The sequence below is a fragment of the Nicotiana tabacum genome, chromosome 7, assembly GCF_000715075.1.
Source record: "Nicotiana tabacum cultivar K326 chromosome 7, ASM71507v2, whole genome shotgun sequence".
Lineage (NCBI taxonomy): Eukaryota > Viridiplantae > Streptophyta > Magnoliopsida > Solanales > Solanaceae > Nicotiana > Nicotiana tabacum.
Window position 1 is genome coordinate 163,685,175 of NC_134086.1, and position 21,522 is coordinate 163,706,696.

Below are 21,522 nucleotides of genomic sequence, written 5' to 3' on the forward strand. Positions count from 1 at the left end.
AAGCGCTATAATTCACATGGACAACTCACGAGCTATAGTATCAATATCAGAATTTGCACGGACAACTCACGTGATATACTCTCAATATCCTTACAATTTCAGGCCCTCGACCTCACTTAGTCATAAACCTCTCAAGCCACTCGGGCTATTAGTAAAAAGGGCAGGGTGCTCAGCCCAAAATATCATTTTATGCATCAAGACGGAGTAATAAAGACTGAGTTATAGATCTTAAATCAAAACAGTGAGAGAATAATAAGAAAAGACCATTTGGCACGAGGCCTAAATATGGCATTCAGCCCAATTTATAGAAACTCTTTCTAAAACACATAAGTATCATATAGTTTTCGGTCAAATACGCAACTTAATAGTTGCTATGGGACGGACCAAGTCACGGTACAATGAAATATAGCTGAAAAACACATAAGAAGCAGAAATGGGGGAAATATGACTATAATTCACGAAACGACCGGCCGAATTGTTACACTTGATATGCTAAAAGTGACAAGTAAAAGTGAAACTCTATTTTAATTTACTGGACAAGTAAAAGTGAACGGAGGGAGTATATATATATATATATGGATAAGTAAACATGAGCGGCGTAATACTTTTCAAGAAAAAATATGGACTTTAATCCGCTTTAATTGCCAACCAAATTAGTTGGTGCCAATCGAATGCCAATAGCACTTGGGTAGGTCTATTAATGGAAGTACCGTTTGAATCAAGAGCCTAGAGGGGTAAAGTAACCTCCTACCCATTTTGACGTGAGTAATGTAATTCAATTCAATGTAACTCACCTAAAGTAGCTCAACTGGTCAAACTCTACATGAAATAATATATTATTTCAAGATTTTGATATAAAAATAATATAATTTTTAATCAAATCAAATACTAATCCCGAACCAAATGGCCCCTTAGTAAAAGTCAAACCAATAAAAACAGAAGCATATCAATATCATAGAAATGATCGTCCATGTCATCGTTAAACATCCGCGCCCGCGTTTTGAGATTCTTACGGAACTCTTTGAAATTCACAATTGGATAATCCAATCCAATCCAACCCATTACGATATCCATATCCTATAGGAGTATATTTCTACTATCCTACGCCTCTGTGTTTGTTGTTCTCACCAATTTTCTTTGAACCAATCTAAAGTAGTACTCTAGTTCTTAACCAATACAATTAAACGTGCGCTCACTGCGCACTTCATTATTAACCACTGCTCACCGGCCGGTAACGAGCTTTCATACTTGCTGATTGCATTTATTTTAAGCTTTGTGAATTCCGACGTCTGCGAGGTGTGAAAATTGATCAATTCTAGAAACTTCCGTAAAGATTTAAGCTTTTTGAATTTTGATTTTCTCTTTTTTATTTTCTAAGTGATGAATGTGGTGAATTTTTGTTAGATTTAGAAATGGGGAAGAAACAAGTGATGTTACCGGCGAGTGATGTTGACTTGACGGCGGTGAAGTACATACCGGAAAATATTCAAGGTTTAATGATATTATACTAATACTAGTATTTGATTGCGTTTTCTATTGTTTTTAGTATTTAAATGTGCAACTTTTTTTAAAAATTTTTTGTGCAGCTCCACATTTGACTGGTGTCTGGTTCAAGTTTTTCTTGAAGCTGGTTGAAGCACCGGGTATTGGATCTTTGATGATGAATCACCTCAAGAATGAAAACAAATTTGATGAGGTTTAATTCGTAATTTGTTGTATTTATGTGCATTATTTATATACTTACTATTGTGAGTATACATGAAATGCTTAACTAAAGACTGAAGAATATATGTATTCATGATTGACAGAAGTTGAGATACACCGTCATACCGGAGAATCCTATGTTTAAACCCGAATTTCCTCCTCAAGGTTCACTCTTTCTCTAAGATGTCCATTCTGTCTCTCTATCTATTTGAATTTGGATATTTCTGTTAGAACTTAGAAATGAAATAGAAAAACAGTTCTTTATCCTCACTCGACATTGGTGGACTTAGACTCCGGTTTTCACGTAAATGAGCTGCTTTACAAGTAATCATTAAAAGGACCAAAAGGAACGAGACATAATTTAAACGGTCAATGTGTTTTTTGTTGTTTCCTTTTTTTAGTTGTAAAATGTTCTCTTCAAGAAACAAATGTGACATTATGTGAATTTTCCTGTGCTAATAGGATGTAGCAATTACATGGTGGCTTAGTAGGTATGCGCAAGTTGGTCAGGACACCGCTGTTATAAAACTGTAACTGTAAGGCAGTGCAGCAGTAACAAAATAATGAGAACTTCCCTAATCATATTGGTTATTATAAAACTTGTTAAAATTGTGTGATCTTGTTGAACATTTGCATTTCCTTCTTCCTAATCGTGGAAGTTGGGGCTGTGCAGCAGTAACAAAATAATGAGAACTTCCCTAATCATATTGGTTATTATAAAACTTGTTAAAATTGTGTGATCTTGTTGAACATTTGCATTTCCTTCTTCCTAATCGTGGAAGTTGGGGCTACTCCAGTTGTAAGGCAGTGCATCAGTAACAAAATAGTGAGATCTTCCATAATCATATCGGTGATGATAAAACTTGTTAAAATTGATGACATCAACATGGATGCAGAAGATGTATATGTGCATACAAACACATGCGCGTGTGCACACACATATAGTAAGATAAAAATGTGGGACCTTTCATCAAATGTCCATGGTGACCTAGCCATGATACAGAAGTGCTGTATACTTGGCACTAATTCAGTTTGTATTTCCTGACTTTAGAGCCAGAACTTGCTGTTGTCGGCCTGGTAGAAGACGGAAAGCCTGAAGAGCGAGTTGAGCTAGCCTTAAAGTGTCTTCCAGAATATGATCCATCTAGCAATTGGAGCGGTGATTCAACTGCATCATTCCGCTATTGGAAGATTCGTGATTATGCATATGCATACAGATCTAAGTTTACTACTCCATCTATGGCAAGGCACTTCTGTGGTTGCTTGGTTTTGTTTCTTTCGTATAGTCTCTAGGATTAAAGAGGTTATTCCCTGTGTTACAGGTTGCAGAGCGCTTCATCTCAGCCATTGAGGAGTTCAACAATAAGAAGCCCCCAGCACCACTGTTAATTTCTTTTGACCCAGACGAAGTGAGAAAGCAAGCTGCTGCTTCTACACAAAGATTTGAACAAGGTATTTCAATATTTACATGTTTCTAGCGCTGTATACATCGTCGAACTGTAAGTGAATAATACTCCATAATTTATATACTTGCAATCTATGCTTTGTCAGAATAATACTTTTCTGACTGGCAAATAAGCAGGGAATCCACTGTCAATCTTGGATGGGATTTTCATGGCAATCAAGGATGATATTGATTGCTATCCTCACCCTTCGAAGGGTATGTATTTTAGTTTTCATCTGCTGACCAAGCCCTATTGCCAGATTTAGTTATATACTTGATGCAAACAGGAGCAACAACATGGATGCATGAGGTTCGTGAGGTAAAGAAGGATGCTGTTTCTGTGTCGAGATTACGAAGTTGCGGTGCAATTTTGGTTGGAAAGGCAAACATGCATGAGTTGGGCATGGGTACTACTGGAAATAACGCAAACTATGGGTATGTGTTGCCTAGAAGCTACAAATGACAAAGTTAAATTGTTCTCGGTGTTCATTATATGCTCTTTTTGTAGAAAGTCTTTGTGTACGCGAAATGTTGAATTGCATCTGACCCTTTCTAAGGCAGTCCTCAGACATTTCCTTTCTTTTTTAAATGTAACACCAGCTTCATAGACTTCTTTTGCAGTATATCCTGAGGTGGGAAACTCAAGAGCTGTACATTAATTGTTGTGAACATAGTCTTCTCTACCCTATAACATTCCTGAGTTAAAAATATCTTTGTGACAGGACTACAAGAAACCCACATGATCCCGATAGGTATACAGGAGGGTCTTCTTCAGGCCCTGCAGCTATTGTGGCTTCAGGACTGTGTTCCGCTGCTTTGGGGACGGACGGAGGAGGTTGTACACCTACACCATGTCACACTCAAGAATCCACATATTCAATCTTCATAAAACCAGTATGTTTATTGATGCTTGATTTAATGTGTAAGGACAGGTTCAATTCGAATTCCTTCTTCCCTTTGTGGTGTTGTGGGCTTGAAGTCAACATATGGTCGAATTGACATGGAAGGGTGAGCTTGTCACACAGTTGTACATGTGTCTTATGATCTGCTTTTCTCCCTAACAGATCTTCTAACTGTATAGCCATTATTCCTTTTTCTCTTTTGTCAACCATCATTTTCTCTTGCATTTACGTCTGTATCTTCATTTAGGAGCATGTGGTTCATATATGCATGTTTAGACATTTGTTTAAGACCTACTTCGACCTTCTAGATGTAGTGATATAGACCTTCTCAATTGGATTGATTATTTCTCCAGATCGTTGTATGAGTTAAGAGGTCATGCTTTTTCACAATAACACTATTCCAGTATCTTGAAAGATGGTATTATGATCATCTGATCAAATGATGGTGTTATGATCATATGTTATGCTGCTTTCTGTCTTGCTACATTAATATCAATTCAAATCTTTATAATTCCAGTAAGGATACCTTTTAAGAACATTCTTTGATGTAACATCTCATAGGTTGCTTGCCTATGTAAAAGAATGGAATATGAAACTTTATTTATCAAGAATGATTTATGAAACTTTAATTATCAGGGTAAAGAACTGAATATGAAACTTTAGATATCTGCATACTTTTTATTAGTGTAAACATGCAAAGAAAATATTGATATGGAGCTTGAAATTACTGCTGGCTGATTGCAAGAATTCCTGTTGGGGTGCTTAGTTTTTAAAGAACTTAACTGAACTCAGTGAAGTTCCATAAGTTGCGACTGATTTTGGTGCTTATAGGGCTTAATGCACAATTTGAGTTCGGAAAAAAGCCTCCAAACATATCAGAAAAGGAATCAACACTCCAAGCGATTAACAATGACACAACAAATCCGTTGTGATTTTTCATAACTTGGAATCTCCACTAATAACTACTTTTTGTATCATTAAAAACAGAAGAAAAAAGAAAGAAAGAAAGAAAGTATCCACTTGCAGCTGACTCTGGTGAACTGATTAGTGATTTCCACTTATGCTTAGTAGTTTTAATGAAATCAAACCTGTTATCTCTTGTACCTTATTATAAGTCAGTTTTGGGCGCATAGACATTCCTTCATGTCTTTATGGTGTTCTTAGTGGTTTCTTTTACATGTAAAGGGAGAAAAGTGTCTTTCCAGGATGGGGCAGATTCACTGTAGTACTCTTTTATTTATCCAGGTCACTGTGTGGTGCTGGAACAGTGGAAGTAATCGGACCAATCACTGCAACAGTTGAGGACACCATACTTGTGTAAGCCGTCATAAGTTTGAATAATGGAAATATGCTTAATCTTTAACTGTAGTTATCTGCTTATTATTTGGACTGCCAAATAAATGAAATTTGTGTTGAAATTAGCTGGCCTACAAATCTGCTTGCCCCATCTACTAAGCGTGATGGTAAAGGACAAACTAAATGAATCTTTATATTGAGGCAAGGAAATGAGAAAGATAAGAGCTTTAAGGAGTATGTAAGTTGAAAATTCAAAGTACAGATGGGGTAATGCTACACAGCTTTAAGAGTTTCTCCAACTAAAGCAATTGACTGTTAACAAACTACTACAATTTCATCATAGAAATCTTAATTTGTGCAGCGCACAGCATACATACACACACTGAGGAAATGGGAAAGAAAAGAAAACAGTCATAAGGTTTGATAAGGTAAAACCCGCTCCCCAATCCCCTGCTCAGAAGTCAACGTGGCTCTTTTCCACTTCATTTCCTTGATGACTCGAACTCCCAATCCCAACGCTGTGATTGGTGCTCTTGCCCCTGGAGCAATCTAACTTGTCAGGCGAAAAAGAAGACGCACTTTACACTACCATTAGGATGTAAATGACTCCTTTAAGTGCATTCATAAACACAGCTGAATTATCAAAAGAAGATAGGAAAAACTAACTCCTTTTCCTATAGATTCAAAGAAAGTAGGAAGATTTAGATATTTTAGTCTGGTGTTGTGTTTTTGTCAAGTATGCCAGAGAACTTGTCAAGTTGAGTCTTCCTGGACTTGTTGATGTAGTTTTCATTTTTCACTGTACAAGTACTTGATTTACTAGATTTATTGATCTCACTTTTGTTTTAGATAAAATTAGAATCGAATATTCTAGGAAATTGCAGTGATTTGATCTTATCCATTACTTATCAGGTATGCAGCAATTTTGGGATCCTCTCCTGTTGATAAAATCTCTTTGAGACCGGTAATCAGTGAATCATTAAAGAATGCTTAATTATCTTCTTTATTCTTAAACTCTGTATTTTGCTTGGCCATTCTGCTTTCGTCTTTTTTCTTTATTGTATTACTTCTTAAAGTACCTTTCCAGTAGACAGGATAACCTGAAACATCACATACAGGCTTAGAACATCTATGGACCATGCCAGGTTGCATTAATAAAGCTTTAAGAAGATGGATTGGGCAATCCTCTTTCACTGGCAACAGGCAGTTCTGGAATGCTATTTCCTGTGTGCATTTTCTGGAATATTTGGCTCGAGGGGAAGGATAGTATATCAGTTGTAAAATGCAGATGTTTGAGAAGTCTTTATCTATGGAGTAGAGGAATACTGTAACTGACATAGATTCTCTGATAGACTTATTGTATTCCTTTGACATATAGAAGGAAAGTATCTTTCTTCCTTCTCTGATGTACTCTTTTGTGTACCTCCTTGGTACTTTTCAATAAAACCTTTACCTTTTCATTGAAAACATCTAGGAGCTGTGTTCTTAGTTTATATCTCGCAAGAAGATTTTAGATTTTATCTAATTGAGTTTGGACATCACTGTGGATCAGAAGTTCTGTTTCTTTAATTTAATCATCTCTCTCTATTTCTTTCAGACCCTCCCTTGTGTACCTGATTTATCTTCACAACATAGCTCACAATCTTTGGAATCACTGCGCCTTGGAAAATATACAGAGGTGAGTATACTTTTTTTTACTGAATTTTTTTTGGTTATCTCTTTGATAAACTCATAGCAACCTACTCTTGCAGTGGTTTAATGATGTATTCTCAGTTGATATTTCTGACAAGTGTGAGAATGTTCTTAGTCGACTATCTGAAAAGCATGGATGCAAAGTAAGTCTACTTCTATTATTCCATTCTTCATAGCTTTATCTGGGACTTTGGCACGTATATTTGCTAGCTTTTGGTTTAGGATTGCCGGAACCATTAGCATCAGTATTGTAAGTAACTATCATTTCTACATGTTTGTAAAATATTTCTGATATTTTTCTTTATCTCATGGTTGAAGACGGTAGAGATTGTTATACCAGAGTTGCATGAGATGCGGGCAGCTCATATTGTTTCTATCGGGTCTGAATGTTTATGCAGCATGAATCCAGACTGTGAAGATGGGTACACACTCTAGCTTTGGACATTTTATACATCACATTGCTTCTTACTAGATCTCGATGTCTTATTCCTAAAATTGTTTCCTGATATTATCTTAATTATCTGTTTTCTTCCCTTTGTCTCCAGGAAAGGACCACGATTGACATATGATACTCGCACCAATCTGGCACTTTTCCGTTCATTTACAGCAGCAGATTATGTTGCTGCTCAGCGACTTAGGTGAGATATTTTCTTTTTCAAGCTAGCTAACGAAATCAATATAAACCTCTAGTCATGAATTTATTTCAGAATCGAACTGTGTCATGGTCTAGAATACTGTGGCATCTGAAATTACCGAAAATGTCATTACTTGTAGCTTACTGTTGGATTTTGCACTTTGTTATTTGCCAAAACTTTTAAGTTGATAACTTTGGAAACCTAAACAAGGATTTTGCTCAAAGAAGTCAGATACACTCCAAACCAAGTATATGATTGGTAAGACATATGATGGAGTATTTAATATCCTGAAAGTAAATGTTTCATACAATCATCATGATGGGATGATGAATTGGGAAAATGTTGACTGCTTAGGCCAAATATCTTCTAATTTCTATACTGTTCACATGTTATGTCTGTCTTTCTCTAACATACTGTTCACTAGTTATGTCTGATCTTTTATGCTTTGCTTGCGCATATACTCTGTACTACTAACCCTTTCAATTAATATCATATGCATTTCTATTTTCTAACAGATGTAAGAAGAAATGCAATCTTTGAGAAGTACAAATAATATGATTCAGACATAACTCTTCTCTGGGTTGTTGCAGGCGGAGGATAATGTATTTCCATATGGAGATTTTCAAGAAGGTGGATATCATTGTGACACCTACAACCGGGTAGGTCAAGAGAAGCCTCCAAAATTTGCAGAATTATCTTTCACATCTTTCACCAAGGCTAATAGTATTCCAGTAAATGAACGTATTTTCCCACCTTTTCATGTGCACGCATTTAATCACTCATCCCTAGCTTTTCAACTAATTTCCCTGTTTGTTTTGTCATGCACGGTTTTTGTTTTTTCCACTTCTTTTGGTTGGTGGGACTTCTGTGCCTGAGATAATATTCTTAGCAATGAAGCGGGCACGTGATTGACTTGGTCACCTAGATGCCTAAAACATTATACGGCAAGTCAAGGATGTGTAGGAAGGAGATTGGTTCATTGATTCATGTCAATTTTGATATATGACATCCTGAGATTGTGTGCATAGGCAGTTCATAGTTCTGTATATTCCTAAAACCATCTGTGGAACTTCTTTTTCAGCATGACAGCGCCCAGAATTCCACCAAGTGCTCTTAATGTTGGGGAGACTGATTTGCAAGTTTCAGGTTTTTTCCTACACTCGATCTGTTTCAAGATATTATCAACTATAGAGCTAGTAGAAATTGTCCTGCTGTTTATCTACTATTTTCTTGGACAGCTTACTGTATTGCAGTTTCAGGTTAGATTCATATTTATGTATTCTTTTTTCAGGAAATCTTATGCGGTTTATTATAGCAGCAAATCTTCTCGGACTTCCTGCAGTTTCTGTCCCTGTAAGTTATTTCTCCTCTATCCAGGGTGGTTAGTTGACCAATGGTCATTCAGGGATGGTACTCTCTTGAACCTCATGGATTGTTTCATTGGTTTACGGGAGGGGTTTGTGTGAAAATAGAAAAAAATGGTTCAAAATTGGCTTTATTCTCTCCACTTATCCCCAAAAAATGCTTTATCCTCCCGAAGCATATCAATCCATAATGTAGGATTTGTTTATCCCGTTCAGAATGAGGTGAGCCTAGTTTCACCTGTTATAACAATGATGATAATCACCATCTCATAACGAGTTGCATGCTCAGGTTGGTTATGACAAGCAAGGGCTTCCCATAGGTATCCAACTCATTGGCCGACCCTGGTGTGAAGCTTCCATTTTGCGCTTGGCTGCTGCCATTGAGGTAATTGAGAGCGATCATGATCATTCAAAGCTTGGAACAGTGATTCCTAAGCAGAAATGACTTCAGTACCAACGTATTTTACTTCCTCTTTTTCAGGAAACTTGTGCCGAGCCCAAGAAGAAACCACTGCAATTTTATGACATTTTGAAAGGGAACTAGAAATCAAGCTCATGGCGTTGGAAGCTCAGGCTATAATGGTAACACGAGTCATGAAGGCGTGGATTTATTTATCGGGCTTTTGGTGATTTACAGAAACAATGAACTTGAAACTTTTGTCTTTTTCCAAATGATCTTGAAACTGACTATACCGAGTTTGAGGTACCACATAATGAAATAATGCTGATATTTCTCCAGCAGAAGTAACGGCCACCTCCCCCTTCTTTTTCGTGGTGTTCCTCTTCAGCAAGTTTTGGCTAGTATGTACTTAAATACCTGGGCAATAGTCTGAAAGAACCAGAGTCAGGCATCATGTAGAAACCAATATTTGCGACGTTTGTTATTTACCAACAGAAGAAACACCTTCTTCCTCTGCAACTTTCTCATCTGCAGCTTCATGCAATAGATTAGCCCCAGAAGGTATGCAGTGAAATGTGTGCAAAACAAAGAGGTGGTGTAAGTTTCAAATCTGTAACTCGCAACCATTAGCAAAAATCATTTGAGAAACTGGACAGCACAACTGGGGCAAACTTGCTAATATGGTTTTTAGTTGTCATCAAAAACCACTATTGCAAAGAGTTGCACCAATTGGGAAAATATAGTCCATTGGCTAGTTCCTTATACAAGCAGTCCCTATTGCCCTAAATTCCAGATTGATCCTGCGTTTTGGTAGGGGTTAATAGAGGCGGAGAAAGAAATATTCAAGAGTATTCTCTTTTATAGATAAACAGTTGCCCATTTCTCTGGTCTGCTTAATGATTATGGTGAGTTTGTCAGCAATAAAAAGCAAGAGCAGGGGCAGCTTGCAACCCAGATACAAACACAATAAGTTTTGCAAACTAAAATCAAATAGCTAATCATTAATGCGAAATAGCAAGGTATCTGGACAAAGGACACATAACTACTTGGAAGCAGTTTAAAATTAACAACAATAAGACAATGTTTTTAGTAACTGTTTAACATGACTATCTCCTAAAGGTTCCCTATTTTTTTTTCTATATTTCCAAATTATGTACCGACTCATTGGAGAAAGCATTGTGCTTATGCTTTCATGAGCCGAGGGTCTATTGGAATAATATGTGGTTGTTGTTGTTCATTGGAGAAAGAATTTGCCAGTAAAAGGAAAAGGACAAGCAAATTATTCTTGTTTTGTAAAAATATTGAAAGAGAAGCACGGGGCGGGACAAGAAGATTAGAAAGCAATAAGCTCATTTCTTACCTCTCCCCCATGGTAAAAGCATCATTGCTTTGTCCATATTTTTTGTACATTGGTTTGGTTATAAGTAGTAGTTACATTGGTTTTGACATTCTCTGCTGTCAAGTATTTTTGGAGTACTAAATTTTGACAGTTTTTATTGTTGACATAATGAAATATCTCCTTAGCTGCAAATAGTTTTTATATTATAAGGTTTTAACGTAAATTTTGGTTTTCTATTGTTTTTCATTTCTTCTTTCTTCTTGCTAGTAATTCTGATTCCTTATCTCTCTTCATTTGTAACAATTGTAGAGGTACTTTGAGCATAGACAACTAGTGATCTTGACCAGTCCAACCTATAAAACATGAATTTTATAATCGGAAAGTATAGTTAAAGTAATATTAAATTAAGCATAAAGTTTAAGAAAGAAATAAAAAGATTTTGAAATGTACGATCTATAACAAGTTATAAATATTTATTTAGTTATATATTATCTTATTAACAGTAAAATAAGTAATTTTAAATTAAATTATTTTTAATATATAAACTTTGTCTTTTTTAACAGACTAAAGAGTAAATAACAACATGTATAATCGTAAAGAGTAAATATTATCACATAATTTAGGCGGGAGTTGGGAGGGAAAAAGAAGTAGTTAAACTACAGTTTAATTTTTTAATTTTTATTACTTCTTACAAATAATATATGGATTAACTCCTCTTATTTGAAGAGGACCCCATATTTTGAAATGGTTCATTTATGTCCCGTTTGATTCATGTTTGAAGGAGATCAGAAATGGCGTCCAAGTTTACCCCAAAGCTTTTCTCATGGCTTATTCTACCAACATTGTTACTCATTTCTCTCTACTCTTTATCTCTTCCTCTTTACACTCCCACTCCAAAACCCAAAATTCCCATCTCATCCTCTTGTAATCTCTTCAAAGGCAAGTGGATCAACGACCCGAATCGCAAACCCATTTACGATGAGTCCTGCCCGTTTCACAGGAACGCCTGGAACTGCCTCAGAAACCAAAGGGAAAACATGGGTCGGATCAATTCATGGAAATGGGTACCCGACAAGTGTGATTTGGCTCGGATCGATCCGGTTGAGTTCTTGGGTTTAATGAGGAACAAGAATATTGGGTTTGTAGGGGATTCGTTGAATGAGAATTTCTTGGTTTCGTTTTTGTGTATACTAAGAGTAGCTGATTCTGGTGCAAAGAAATGGAAGAGAAAGGGGGCTTGGAGAGGAGCTTATTTTCCAAAGTTTAATGTTACTGTGGCTTATCATCGTGCTGTTTTGCTCGCGAAATATGAGTGAGTACATTGCTTTTTTCTTTTGCCTCGTTTATACTTTGCGGTATATTTGTTGGCCTGTCGTTGTAGGCTGTGTTGTTAGTAGCAAGTGCAAAAATATTAGGCTTTTGTTCCATTATCTTGTCAACTGACAATTTGTTACTCCCTCTATCCCAATTTATGTAACACTCCCTTTTTCAGTCTGTTCCAATTTAGTAGCAAGGATTAACTTTACTTGATCATTACTGATTGAATAAGGTGGCAGCCAAAACAGCTTGACGACTCCAACCAAGATGGATTAAAGGGAATATATCGAGTAGATGTTGATATTCCAGCAGATGATTGGGCTCATATTGGTGCCTTTTATGATGTTCTAGTCTTCAACACTGGTCACTGGTAATTTCATGTGCCTTGATGTTGTTTCCTTCCAAATTGAATGACTACTTTTCTTTCGTTGTTAATTGTAAAATATTGACATTTTCATTTTAAGTTTTTTTTACATCATATGTAAGAGAATAGAATAAATTGGAAGACAATCAGTTGTTGGGCGAAAATATTAATATCAACTACCTGCCCCTCAACCCTTGCAAACACACCACCCGCTATGGATGGAATCTTCAGCCACCTTTGGATGCTAACCACCTGCCTGTACCACTAGTGAAACTTGAAAAGTTTAAAACTTTATTGAAACGCATAAAAGTCTTCTATCAATCCTCAGTGGCATCTCAAGTTAATCCTAGAAAACGAAACTATAAATTAATGTGTTACCAAAACCTAAAATTCTGCCATATTAAGTAAAAAAATGTACATGTTTCTTAAGTGGGAAGTGTTAGCTTATCTTTCTTCTTTTGGATATGAGTGTATCACATTAGGAAATTGAAGAGCCAATGGAGGATGAGCTAGGTCGTTCAGCTGGTAATTTGTTGTGTGCAGCAATTTTGCATTGTTAATTATTCCAGTTGTGTCTGTTCAAACTTCAAAGAAAGTATTCCGTTAATCACAACGTGGGCTAAGTCTACGTTTGAGAAGAAACCAATTAAAAGACTACTATATGATTTTTGTCATTCTGTATACACATAACATCTAGTTCCGGAACAATGAGGGTTCAATTTTTGGGTTCTTTAATTTTTTTGTTGTTGGGCAAAGAGGGCCCCACCGCGGGGGGGGGGGGGGGGTCTTCATCTTCTGCTCTTTGTGTCTGTACTCATTGCATGACTTCCAAATTCTTTTACCTAATCTGGTATTAAGAACATATTAGCTCTGACTCATTTGGTTTTAATGTTTATCGATATCTTCCAGGTGGGGCTTTGACAAATTTCCTAAAGAGACTCCTCTTGTTTTCTATAAGTCAGGGCAACCCATTCAACCTCCCTTAGAGATGTTTAATGGACTAAAGGCTGTTCTCGAGAATATGATTGCCTACATAGAAAAAGAATTACCAGGGAAAACACTTAAATTTTGGCGCTTGCAATCGCCAAGGCACTTTCAGGGGGGTGACTGGAATCAAAATGGTAGTTGTACAGTGGATGAACCCCTTGATGAACTTCAGGTATGCAAATGTAGCACCTTTTGTAAATTTGAGATTTCCACGTTTGAAGGTAATCTACTTGGTTAGCGACTAATAGAAATGTCCCTTGCATATGAGAGTGCAGGCATTTTACGTTTACTAAAGCTTTCAATTTGCATTTAGCAGCATTGTTTCTTTGGTCATAATTTTAAGAACCAGCTAGGGGGATTTGATCCCTAATTTTCTTTCTAGAACTACCAGGATAAAAAACCAGTTTAGCTACTGTGGCGCTTTGAAATAATCACTTGAAAACTGCAAGTTATCTTCCCAAGAAAGAATCACTTGAAAAATGTGTTGCTTAGTCCCAACCTAATGCAAGTAAAGTTAAAAGACGTGGATAATTTGCTAAATAGTTAGCATTTAGTGAGGATTTGCTTCCTAATCTCATGTAGCTCATTTTTAGTTTATTTTCAATGAGTTCATACAGAAGTATGAAAGTTAATATATAATATATATATATATATATATATATATATATTCTTTTTTTTTAGACAAGAGTGGGTTGCTATAGTGGTGAGCACCCTCCACTTTCCTAACGAATTGTAGGGACTTATTGTGTGCTAGTAAGTTAATAATAGTAGGTAATGACAAGTTTTCTGAAGAAAATCTTACTGATACCTGAACAGCTTGACCTGTGGTTTGATCCCAGATATAATGGGGTTAACAAAGAAGCAAGGCGACTAAATCATCTCATTGAAGAGGTTCTAAAAGGCTCAAATATCAGAATCCTCGATCTGACTCACTTGAGCGAGTTCAGGGCAGATGCCCATCCTGCGATTTGGTTGGGGAAAAAGGATGCAGTGGCTGTCTGGGGTCAGGACTGTATGCACTGGTGCCTTCCAGGTGTTCCAGATACATGGGTTGATATTCTGGCCCAGCTTATGAATCATTATATTTTGGAGACAGGGTAATCATTGTGGATGGTTGCAAAGGTTTCTTGAAGTATTTGCAGCTGAGCTCATGATAGATCAAAGATGCGGTGCTCATATTTTTGACACCTATTACAAACTTGCTGATCTGAAGGAGGTGGTGAACTAATTCACTAATTTCTGTCCATTTAAATTCTTTCTAGCACCTTTGATGCCGTGTAGCCTTGTTCAGGGGCTTTGATTAGAGATGGTTTTCTTGTGAGGAAAAATGGAGGCAGCAGATGGTTGATTATGAACAAAAAGGCCTGAAGTTCATGCTCTATGAAGTATTATTTTTTCCCTTTTCACGTTATACCTCAGGAGGATTTGTTTCCCGTTTTGTAACTTTGTAGAACATATTTATATATAGATTTCTTCTATGTTTCCATTCAGGTGCACTCTCTTCTTTTTCAGACTTTTTGTGTTTTGGGGTGGAGGTGGAGGATGTAAATGAACTCATGGAAAAAAATGATAAACTCCCCTTAAGGAGCTAGAGATGTGTTAAGAGCGAGTTATAAAAAATATTCTATTCAAGTAACACTAACTATCCTTAATGCTTTTTTCCCCAACCAGGAACTATTCTTTTCCTGAAAATGGTTTTTATATCAATTCCCAATTAGTGTTCGTTTTCATTAAAAAACATTTTATAAGATGTGCGAATTATCTTTTTCCTCTTTGCATTAAAATTGGTTTGCTACACTCGATTTCGGAAAAAAAGTGAGAATTCTTATGTCCAAACGGGCCTAAATACTCTCAAACGTCAATAATGCACACATGTTTCCTCAAGAAATAAATCTATAATACCTCTGTCCATTCTAGTATACACTAGCTTTTTTACTCTATTTCAAAAATATTGAAATCTTCTTCATTTGGAGGCTCTTTAATATTGATATTTTCATATTGTTCTATAATATCTAAGCCGATGGATAGACTTGTTGGTACTTATTCTGGTGGGAGATAACAGGTACATATCTCGTATCCGATAGTATAATCTAGATTCGTGCCAATCATAAAAGTTGCTATAGGCTAATAAATACTCTCTTTATCTTAATTTATATGTCATACTTTTTTTTAGTATGTCTCGAAAAAAATATCATACTTTTTTATTTAAAAATAATTTAATTTTAAATTTCTTATTAAATTTCTTATTTTACTCTTTAATAAAATAGCTTATAGCCAAATTAGTGGTGGCAAAATGGTTAGAAGAAAATAGTTAACCACACATATTATCCACACAAAAAATGGGTTGAATAATGAGCTTTTTTAAAACGGGTCAAATATGGATAAGAACCATATTATCCATTTAGAAAATGGATAATCAATAGGTAACCAATTAGTCTAACTTTTACATTTGTAAAGCTTCAAATTGGGGTTACTCAAGTTAGAGAGACTAAGAATTCTTCCAAAAGTGATCATATGCAAGAAGTCATGGATAATATGGTTACCCATATTATCGGCCGATTAACCCGTTTTTTATCCGTATTAAATATGGGTCAGGTCGGATAATTTAACAATTTTTTTATTACCTATTTTCGACCAGAACCATATCCGACCCGACCCGCCCGTTTGTCATTCCTAAGCCAAACAAATATTTATGACTTATTTTAGATCATAACATTCACAAGCCTTTTTTTTAAAATTTAGTGTATAATAGCCCGTTTGACCAAGCTGCAAAAATCAGCTTATTTTGAGAAGTGTTTTTTTTTCAAAAGTGTTTTTCTCAAAAGTATTTTTGGTGAGAAGCAATTTGTGTTTGGCTAATTAGTTTGAAAAACACTTCTGAGCAGCAATTAGTGTTTGGCCAAGCTTTAAAAAACTGCTTCTTTGTGTATTTTTCTCAAAATTGCTTCTCCAAAAAGTGCTTTTAGAGAGAACTCATTTTTTCTGCTTCCCCAAAACTGCTTTTGTTTTTCCTCAAAAATACTTTTTTTCCTTTCAAAAGCTTGGCCAAACACATTAATTTTTGGCCAAAAGTGCTTTTGGAGAAGACAAAAAGGAAAAACTAAAGAAGTTGGGCAAACAGGCTATATAAGTCAAATTTGGCCACTAGATACTAGGTCCCTAACAATAAACTCATAAAGAAGCCCTTTAAATTCCAATCCAAAAACTTAAACCTAAATCCTCTTTCCATGGCTTTGAGAATTCATCTTCTTTACCCAAACTATTTCCCTTCACTATCCACAAAGACCCAAATCAATTGGGTTCCCTCCATTTATACCCTCAAAAATCCACACAAATTTCCGAAAATCTCATGTACCAACAACAACGACATGAGCGATTTAGAGCTGGCCTTAGATTTGGCAACAGAGGTTGATAAGATAAACACCCAGATGTTACAAAAACAGGAGGCACTGAAGAAAAGCAGAGAGCTATTGTATTTGGAATTTTGCAACTATACGGGCTTGAAATCGGAGGAAATGAAGAAGAAATGGAAGAGATTAAGTGAAGAGGAGAAATGGGTTTTGGTTAAAGGTTTTGTGTTAGAATGGGCTGCTCATTTTCATCCCTTGTCTGCTAGGTCTGTTAAAGATTTGGTTGATGAATACTTGGTCGAAAATACTCCTGAGTCTACTTCTTCTGCTTTTTTCCCTGGACTCAAAAAATTGATGGGATTTTCACAGGATGATAATTAATAGTAGAACCATTTCAGTTTTTACACTGTTCAGGCAAACAGAATAATTAAACAAATAGCCATTAATCTGCTTTAGTTTTGTTCTTTTCAACGGTATGAAGAAATTTAATGAAAATATGACTGCCTCTGTGTTAGCTGAGCCCAAAAGATTAATCATTTGAATTGATACAAAAGATTTATATAATACACAAGCGAATTTAGGATATAAACTTTATTGGTTCAACTTCGTGATTTTATCACAACTCCTTGATTTATATGGTGAACTTCTGTAACAAATATACAGGGTTGAGTCTCAATTAATTTGGAATTAAAGTTGATTGAACTTTTTTCTTAATTAATCTAGATCCAACCTCACCAAGAGACTTATCATCCATCAATTATCAACATTAATAACTTATCAAAAAAAAGTAAATTAGATGAACTTCTCTACTAAATAAACGCACAAAGAAGGCAAGCAAAATTAACTTCTCTGACGCTTTTCTTTGTGTTTTCCTGATATCCTACTAAACAGGAATCTTGCAATATCATGACTATAAGAAAATTAGACAATACTATGATGTCAAGTATTATGCACTTTTGAGTGAATTGCCTACTTTTAACCAGATTGAAACCTTAAACACTAGTAACTCATGGTTCAATTTTCTTAACATAGGATTATTATGGTGTCTGTGCCCTGCTGGTTCAGAAGCTATATTGTAAAAACAAATAAAGGATGAGCAACTGAGAAAGGGAAAGACACAATACAGAAAGCAAAAAGAAGCTTCATAAAAACCCTCATGAACTTGATATATGAGTCATCAGGATTCAATGTATTACTGTATATACTTTTTTTCTGGAACAAATGAGTGTAACAAATACAACTGCAACTGTAAAACAGACTTTCTCACAATTGGAGGGAATCCCTCCCCTAATAATGGATACCTCAGGCCTAGAAAAAAATTCATAATAACCCGGAATCTAACTCGTGGCCACTAGAACAATTATTCTCTAATTTGATACAGCTAAGACTAGCAAACCCTCCCAGAAAACATGGATCTGAAACCATGATTAGTAACTTAGCCGAAAGTTGTTGACCTTTTCATGAGGGAAAAATAATTAAAGAATTCTGAATGGCAAAGTAACCTCAAGAAGATTGCTTTTGATTTTGTTCTATCTTGGCTCGTAACTTCTCTTCCAATACAGAAATCTCTGTATCAAGACCAAATATTCTGTTAAGGGCATGCATATTTTCAAGTATCTCACTTAAAGTTCGATTTTCAGCTCCATCACATTTCAGATGCTGCATTGGTCCGTGTAGCAGCTTGTTCACTATCCCTAGACTGAGATCATAGATAGCTTTCTTCTTGTTTTTGGGGAGGTCATCACCCATCTTGGACAAACACTTGTCAACCTCAGCAGCCCTAATTCTTTCAGCATATGCCCTGAGCTTTTTGATAGTTGGAACCGTCTCAAGGGAGTCTTTACGGGCTTCAAATTGTTTCACTTCCTCATCAATGATGGCCTGAGCTTCCATTTTCTTCCGCAACCGATCCTCCTTATTAGCTTCCACAACCTCTTTAAGATTGTCCACATTGTAAACACATGCACCTTTGAGTTCTGAGACACAAGGCTCCACATTCCGAGGAACAGAAATATCGATAAATAGCCTCTGTCCCCCAAATTCAGAGTTCACAGCAGGAAGTGCTTGAACACTCTCCTTTACATATAAAGGAGCTTCTGAAGCAGTGCAGGTGAATACTACATCAGCCTGAGCAGCACATGATGACATTTCTGAGAGAGGTTTGTATATTATTTCAGCATCCTTCAACTCCTCACGGATGGCAGCAACTCTGTCCTCGGTCCTGTTAACTACAACCATCTTTTTACACCCTTTAGCAACCAAATGTTTGATCACAAGCTTTCCCATCTTCCCTGCTCCAACTACTAACACGCGGGCAGTAGAAGAAGAATACTCCGGAAGTTTCAGCAAAGCAAGCTCCACTGCAGCTGAACTTACTGATACTGATCCGCTGGAAATATTGGTCTCAGTCCTAACCCTCTTTCCGGCTGTGATTGCATGCTTAAATAGCTCACTTATTTTCCTACCAAAGCCAGGGACCCCCTGTCCATTCTTAACAACCTGCTTGACCTGTGCAAGAATTTGTCCTTCTCCTAGGACTAGGGAATCCAGCCCAGCAGCTACTTCAAACAGGTGTTGTGTGGCATCTTGATTGTATAGCAAAAATCGGTGTTGGCAAAGCTCTGTCACTGGAACTCCACTAAACTGCCAATCAAAAATATTTGTGTCAAAAAGATTTGCTTGATAAAGTACAAGAAGTAAGAACTGTAGCTTGTGGCTTTATTTCATTGAAAATTGTGCTTAAAGTAGTTAGACATTTGCAAAGATATTTGTGAGCAGGGGAGCCAAAGCACTTTAAATTAAATCCAGTTCCTTCTTAAATGTAGAAATACAGTGTATTAAATGACATAGAAACGCCAAATCTTTTGCTTTTTCTTAAGCGTATCTTTCATTATGGAGAATATACAAAGTAATTCCTAAACCTTTGAAACCAGCAAGAATTTGTTCATAACCGACCACAAGACACACAGGCTAGATGATGCACATTAGGGTAGAATACGGTTTTATATCATCAATGGTGTTGCTAGTTTATCACATGGGTTTAAGATGTGAGACAACAAAAGAAAACATTATGCGGATAATGATGATTGAAGAAAAATTTACCTTAGACATCCACTCAGTCACTTCTTTAATTCCACGATTTTGGGCCAGCGCCACAACATATATTTCGATTCTGTTACAAGTACTCAATACAGCAGCTTCCTCTATATGATTCAAGGAACATAGTTCACGAATTGCTTGAGGCCACTGTGCTTCTGGAATGGAGACTTTCTCCCGCACTTCAACTGGTGCTGTGTGAATGTTAAGTCCAATCACCATGATGCTGCTGCTACTCTTTGTATATCCTGCTCAAGAAAAAGTTACTAATGTTTAGACTCAAATTCTAACCTTCTAAAACCATCTTATGTTAACTTCTCATCACCGTACAATAATCAATCAATCAACTAATTAATTCCGCTCTATTCATGTATTCAGTATTCAGAGAATTCATCAATATAATTCAATCAAAGACACAAATTTAAATTTAAAAAAAAATGAAATATCTAGATTTCTAGTTAAACTACTATTTCTGGAGATATATTAACTCAGTCTTAACGCTAACAAAAAAAGTCTAGTCTAAATTAATACATTCATATCTCTAACTAAATGAGTAAACAAATAATTAAAAAGAAAAGGCTTGAGAACGATGCTTACTGTCAGCCGCAGATGTTTTCAGAAGCTCCAAAGCTGAAAGACTCGACGCTTTAGATTCCTTTTCACCATTACTAACCACCGAGTTCGAAGCAACTTCACATCTAGGGCTCAAAGAATGCGATTTCGTCCAATAAACCAACGGCTTAATTCTCCGACCTTTCCCGAATAAACTAACTTGGTGCCGGAAACAATCCACGGAAGGAGAAAAAGACGAAGAACACGACGTAGAACTTAAATTATCACAACGAAAACTGTCAACTGCAAAAGAGGTCGCAAAGCCACTCGCTACCGCCATTGAAACGCTTGTTTTGAGAAACAATAGCGGCTATTGCGAGAGAACTCCGAAACTCAGATTTGATATTGAGATTCGGAGCAGGTGACAGAGAAGAATGGGTTTGGTATAAAAAATTCGTTGAATATAATTGGGTATTCGGTGGCAAATTTTTGACCAAATCGATGGATGATGGTTGAATCGTAAGACAGTGGTTGGGGATTATTGACTATTACGGCTGCTATTTATAGTTGTGGCCTGTGGGTTTTTTTTATTACTAGCTCAATTAATTCCAGTTTACTTGAACTTATTTCCTTTTTTTCATCTATTTAAAAAAGAATGACTCCTTTTCAAATTTAGAAATAATTTATTCTTAGTGAGAAGCTTTTATAACTATAGTAGACCCTTTTTTGAATTGTTTACAACCACAAATTCTAAAATTCTTCATTTTTTCTTAAATTGCGTGCCCAGTCAAACAAATTCACGTACAAGTAGGGAGTATTCCATATACGCGTTGGTTCCACACTCCTAATTCTCATATGAAATGGTCCAAACGTGAGACTTGCTACTCCATTTAGGAATGTGATAGTAATGTAAACGTTGTATACCTTTTTTGACTTTGATTTGGAATTGGTTGCCCTACTGTATTAATTTCATCGTGCGTAATTAGGGTTATAATTTGACTATTTAATAATTTGAATACTCTTTTTTGTTCATTATCAAGGATTTATTACATCCAATAATTATTAAATTATTCCAAATGA

At 36.1% G+C, this 21,522-nt stretch overlaps 4 protein-coding genes across 6 annotated transcripts; 3 read left to right on the forward strand and 1 right to left on the reverse strand.

The window, feature by feature from the left end:
- Positions 1-917: 917 nt before the first annotated feature.
- Positions 918-9,954, forward strand: LOC107792873 (fatty acid amide hydrolase). 3 transcript variants are annotated; one of them, XM_016615120.2, is made up of 21 exons: positions 918-1,296; positions 1,405-1,491; positions 1,587-1,696; positions 1,809-1,869; positions 2,756-2,946; positions 3,027-3,156; positions 3,287-3,364; positions 3,436-3,583; positions 3,871-3,983; positions 4,081-4,156; positions 5,296-5,367; positions 6,259-6,310; positions 6,944-7,024; positions 7,098-7,181; positions 7,357-7,460; positions 7,584-7,676; positions 8,264-8,332; positions 8,755-8,819; positions 8,965-9,026; positions 9,327-9,422; positions 9,519-9,954. In XM_016615120.2, the coding sequence occupies exons 2-21, from the start codon at positions 1,413-1,415 to the stop codon at positions 9,579-9,581; spliced, it is 1,827 nt and encodes a 608-aa protein (XP_016470606.2). In that variant the 5' UTR covers positions 918-1,296; positions 1,405-1,412; the 3' UTR covers positions 9,582-9,954. The 3 variants fall into 3 exon arrangements, with proteins under 3 accessions (XP_016470606.2, XP_075074099.1, XP_016470607.2); XM_075217998.1 differs by having other exon boundaries at positions 939-1,327; positions 1,411-1,491; XM_016615121.2 differs by having other exon boundaries at positions 1,157-1,296; positions 1,411-1,491.
- Positions 9,955-11,489: 1,535 nt separating this feature from the next.
- LOC107824181 (protein trichome birefringence-like 12) lies at positions 11,490-14,931 on the forward strand. The gene is made up of 4 exons (XM_075217999.1): positions 11,490-12,088; positions 12,326-12,463; positions 13,367-13,616; positions 14,261-14,931. The coding sequence occupies exons 1-4, from the start codon at positions 11,568-11,570 to the stop codon at positions 14,543-14,545; spliced, it is 1,194 nt and encodes a 397-aa protein (XP_075074100.1). The 5' UTR covers positions 11,490-11,567; the 3' UTR covers positions 14,546-14,931.
- A 1,881-nt stretch (positions 14,932-16,812) lies between these two features.
- Positions 16,813-17,175, forward strand: LOC107824183 (uncharacterized). The gene has a single exon (XM_016650927.2). The coding sequence runs from the start codon at positions 16,813-16,815 to the stop codon at positions 17,173-17,175; it is 363 nt and encodes a 120-aa protein (XP_016506413.2).
- Positions 17,176-17,986: 811 nt separating this feature from the next.
- On the reverse strand, positions 17,987-20,976 carry LOC107824182 (glutamyl-tRNA reductase 1, chloroplastic). The gene is made up of 3 exons (XM_016650926.2): positions 20,488-20,976; positions 19,897-20,138; positions 17,987-19,437 (listed from the first exon to the last, which is right to left on the reverse strand). Exons 1-3 carry the CDS (start codon positions 20,780-20,782, stop codon positions 18,298-18,300), a joined length of 1,677 nt encoding a protein of 558 aa, XP_016506412.2. The 5' UTR covers positions 20,783-20,976; the 3' UTR covers positions 17,987-18,297.
- Between the last annotated feature and the right edge of the window lie 546 nt (positions 20,977-21,522).

What these genes read in the sequence shown, in the direction of transcription:
- LOC107792873 (XM_016615120.2), top strand. Translation starts at nt 1,413, where the DNA reads ATGGGGAAGAAACAAGTGATGTTACCGGCGAGTGATGTTGACTTGACG. An exon ending in CATACCGGAAAATATTCAAG is followed by an intron (nt 1,492 to 1,586) that starts GTTTAATGATAT and finishes TTTTTTGTGCAG; the next exon opens with CTCCACATTTGACTGGTGTC. An exon ending in GCTTGGCTGCTGCCATTGAG is followed by an intron (nt 9,423 to 9,518) that starts GTAATTGAGAGC and finishes CCTCTTTTTCAG; the next exon opens with GAAACTTGTGCCGAGCCCAA.
- LOC107824181 (XM_075217999.1), top strand. Translation starts at nt 11,568, where the DNA reads ATGGCGTCCAAGTTTACCCCAAAGCTTTTCTCATGGCTTATTCTACCA. An exon ending in GTCTTCAACACTGGTCACTG is followed by an intron (nt 12,464 to 13,366) that starts GTAATTTCATGT and finishes GATATCTTCCAG; the next exon opens with GTGGGGCTTTGACAAATTTC. An exon ending in AACCCCTTGATGAACTTCAG is followed by an intron (nt 13,617 to 14,260) that starts GTATGCAAATGT and finishes ATACCTGAACAG; the next exon opens with CTTGACCTGTGGTTTGATCC.
- LOC107824183 (XM_016650927.2), top strand. Translation starts at nt 16,813, where the DNA reads ATGAGCGATTTAGAGCTGGCCTTAGATTTGGCAACAGAGGTTGATAAG.
- LOC107824182 (XM_016650926.2), bottom strand. Translation starts at nt 20,782, where the DNA reads ATGGCGGTAGCGAGTGGCTTTGCGACCTCTTTTGCAGTTGACAGTTTT. An exon ending in GAAAACATCTGCGGCTGACA is followed by an intron (nt 20,139 to 20,487) that starts GTAAGCATCGTT and finishes TTTCTTGAGCAG; the next exon opens with GATATACAAAGAGTAGCAGC. An exon ending in TGACTGAGTGGATGTCTAAG is followed by an intron (nt 19,438 to 19,896) that starts GTAAATTTTTCT and finishes TTTGATTGGCAG; the next exon opens with TTTAGTGGAGTTCCAGTGAC.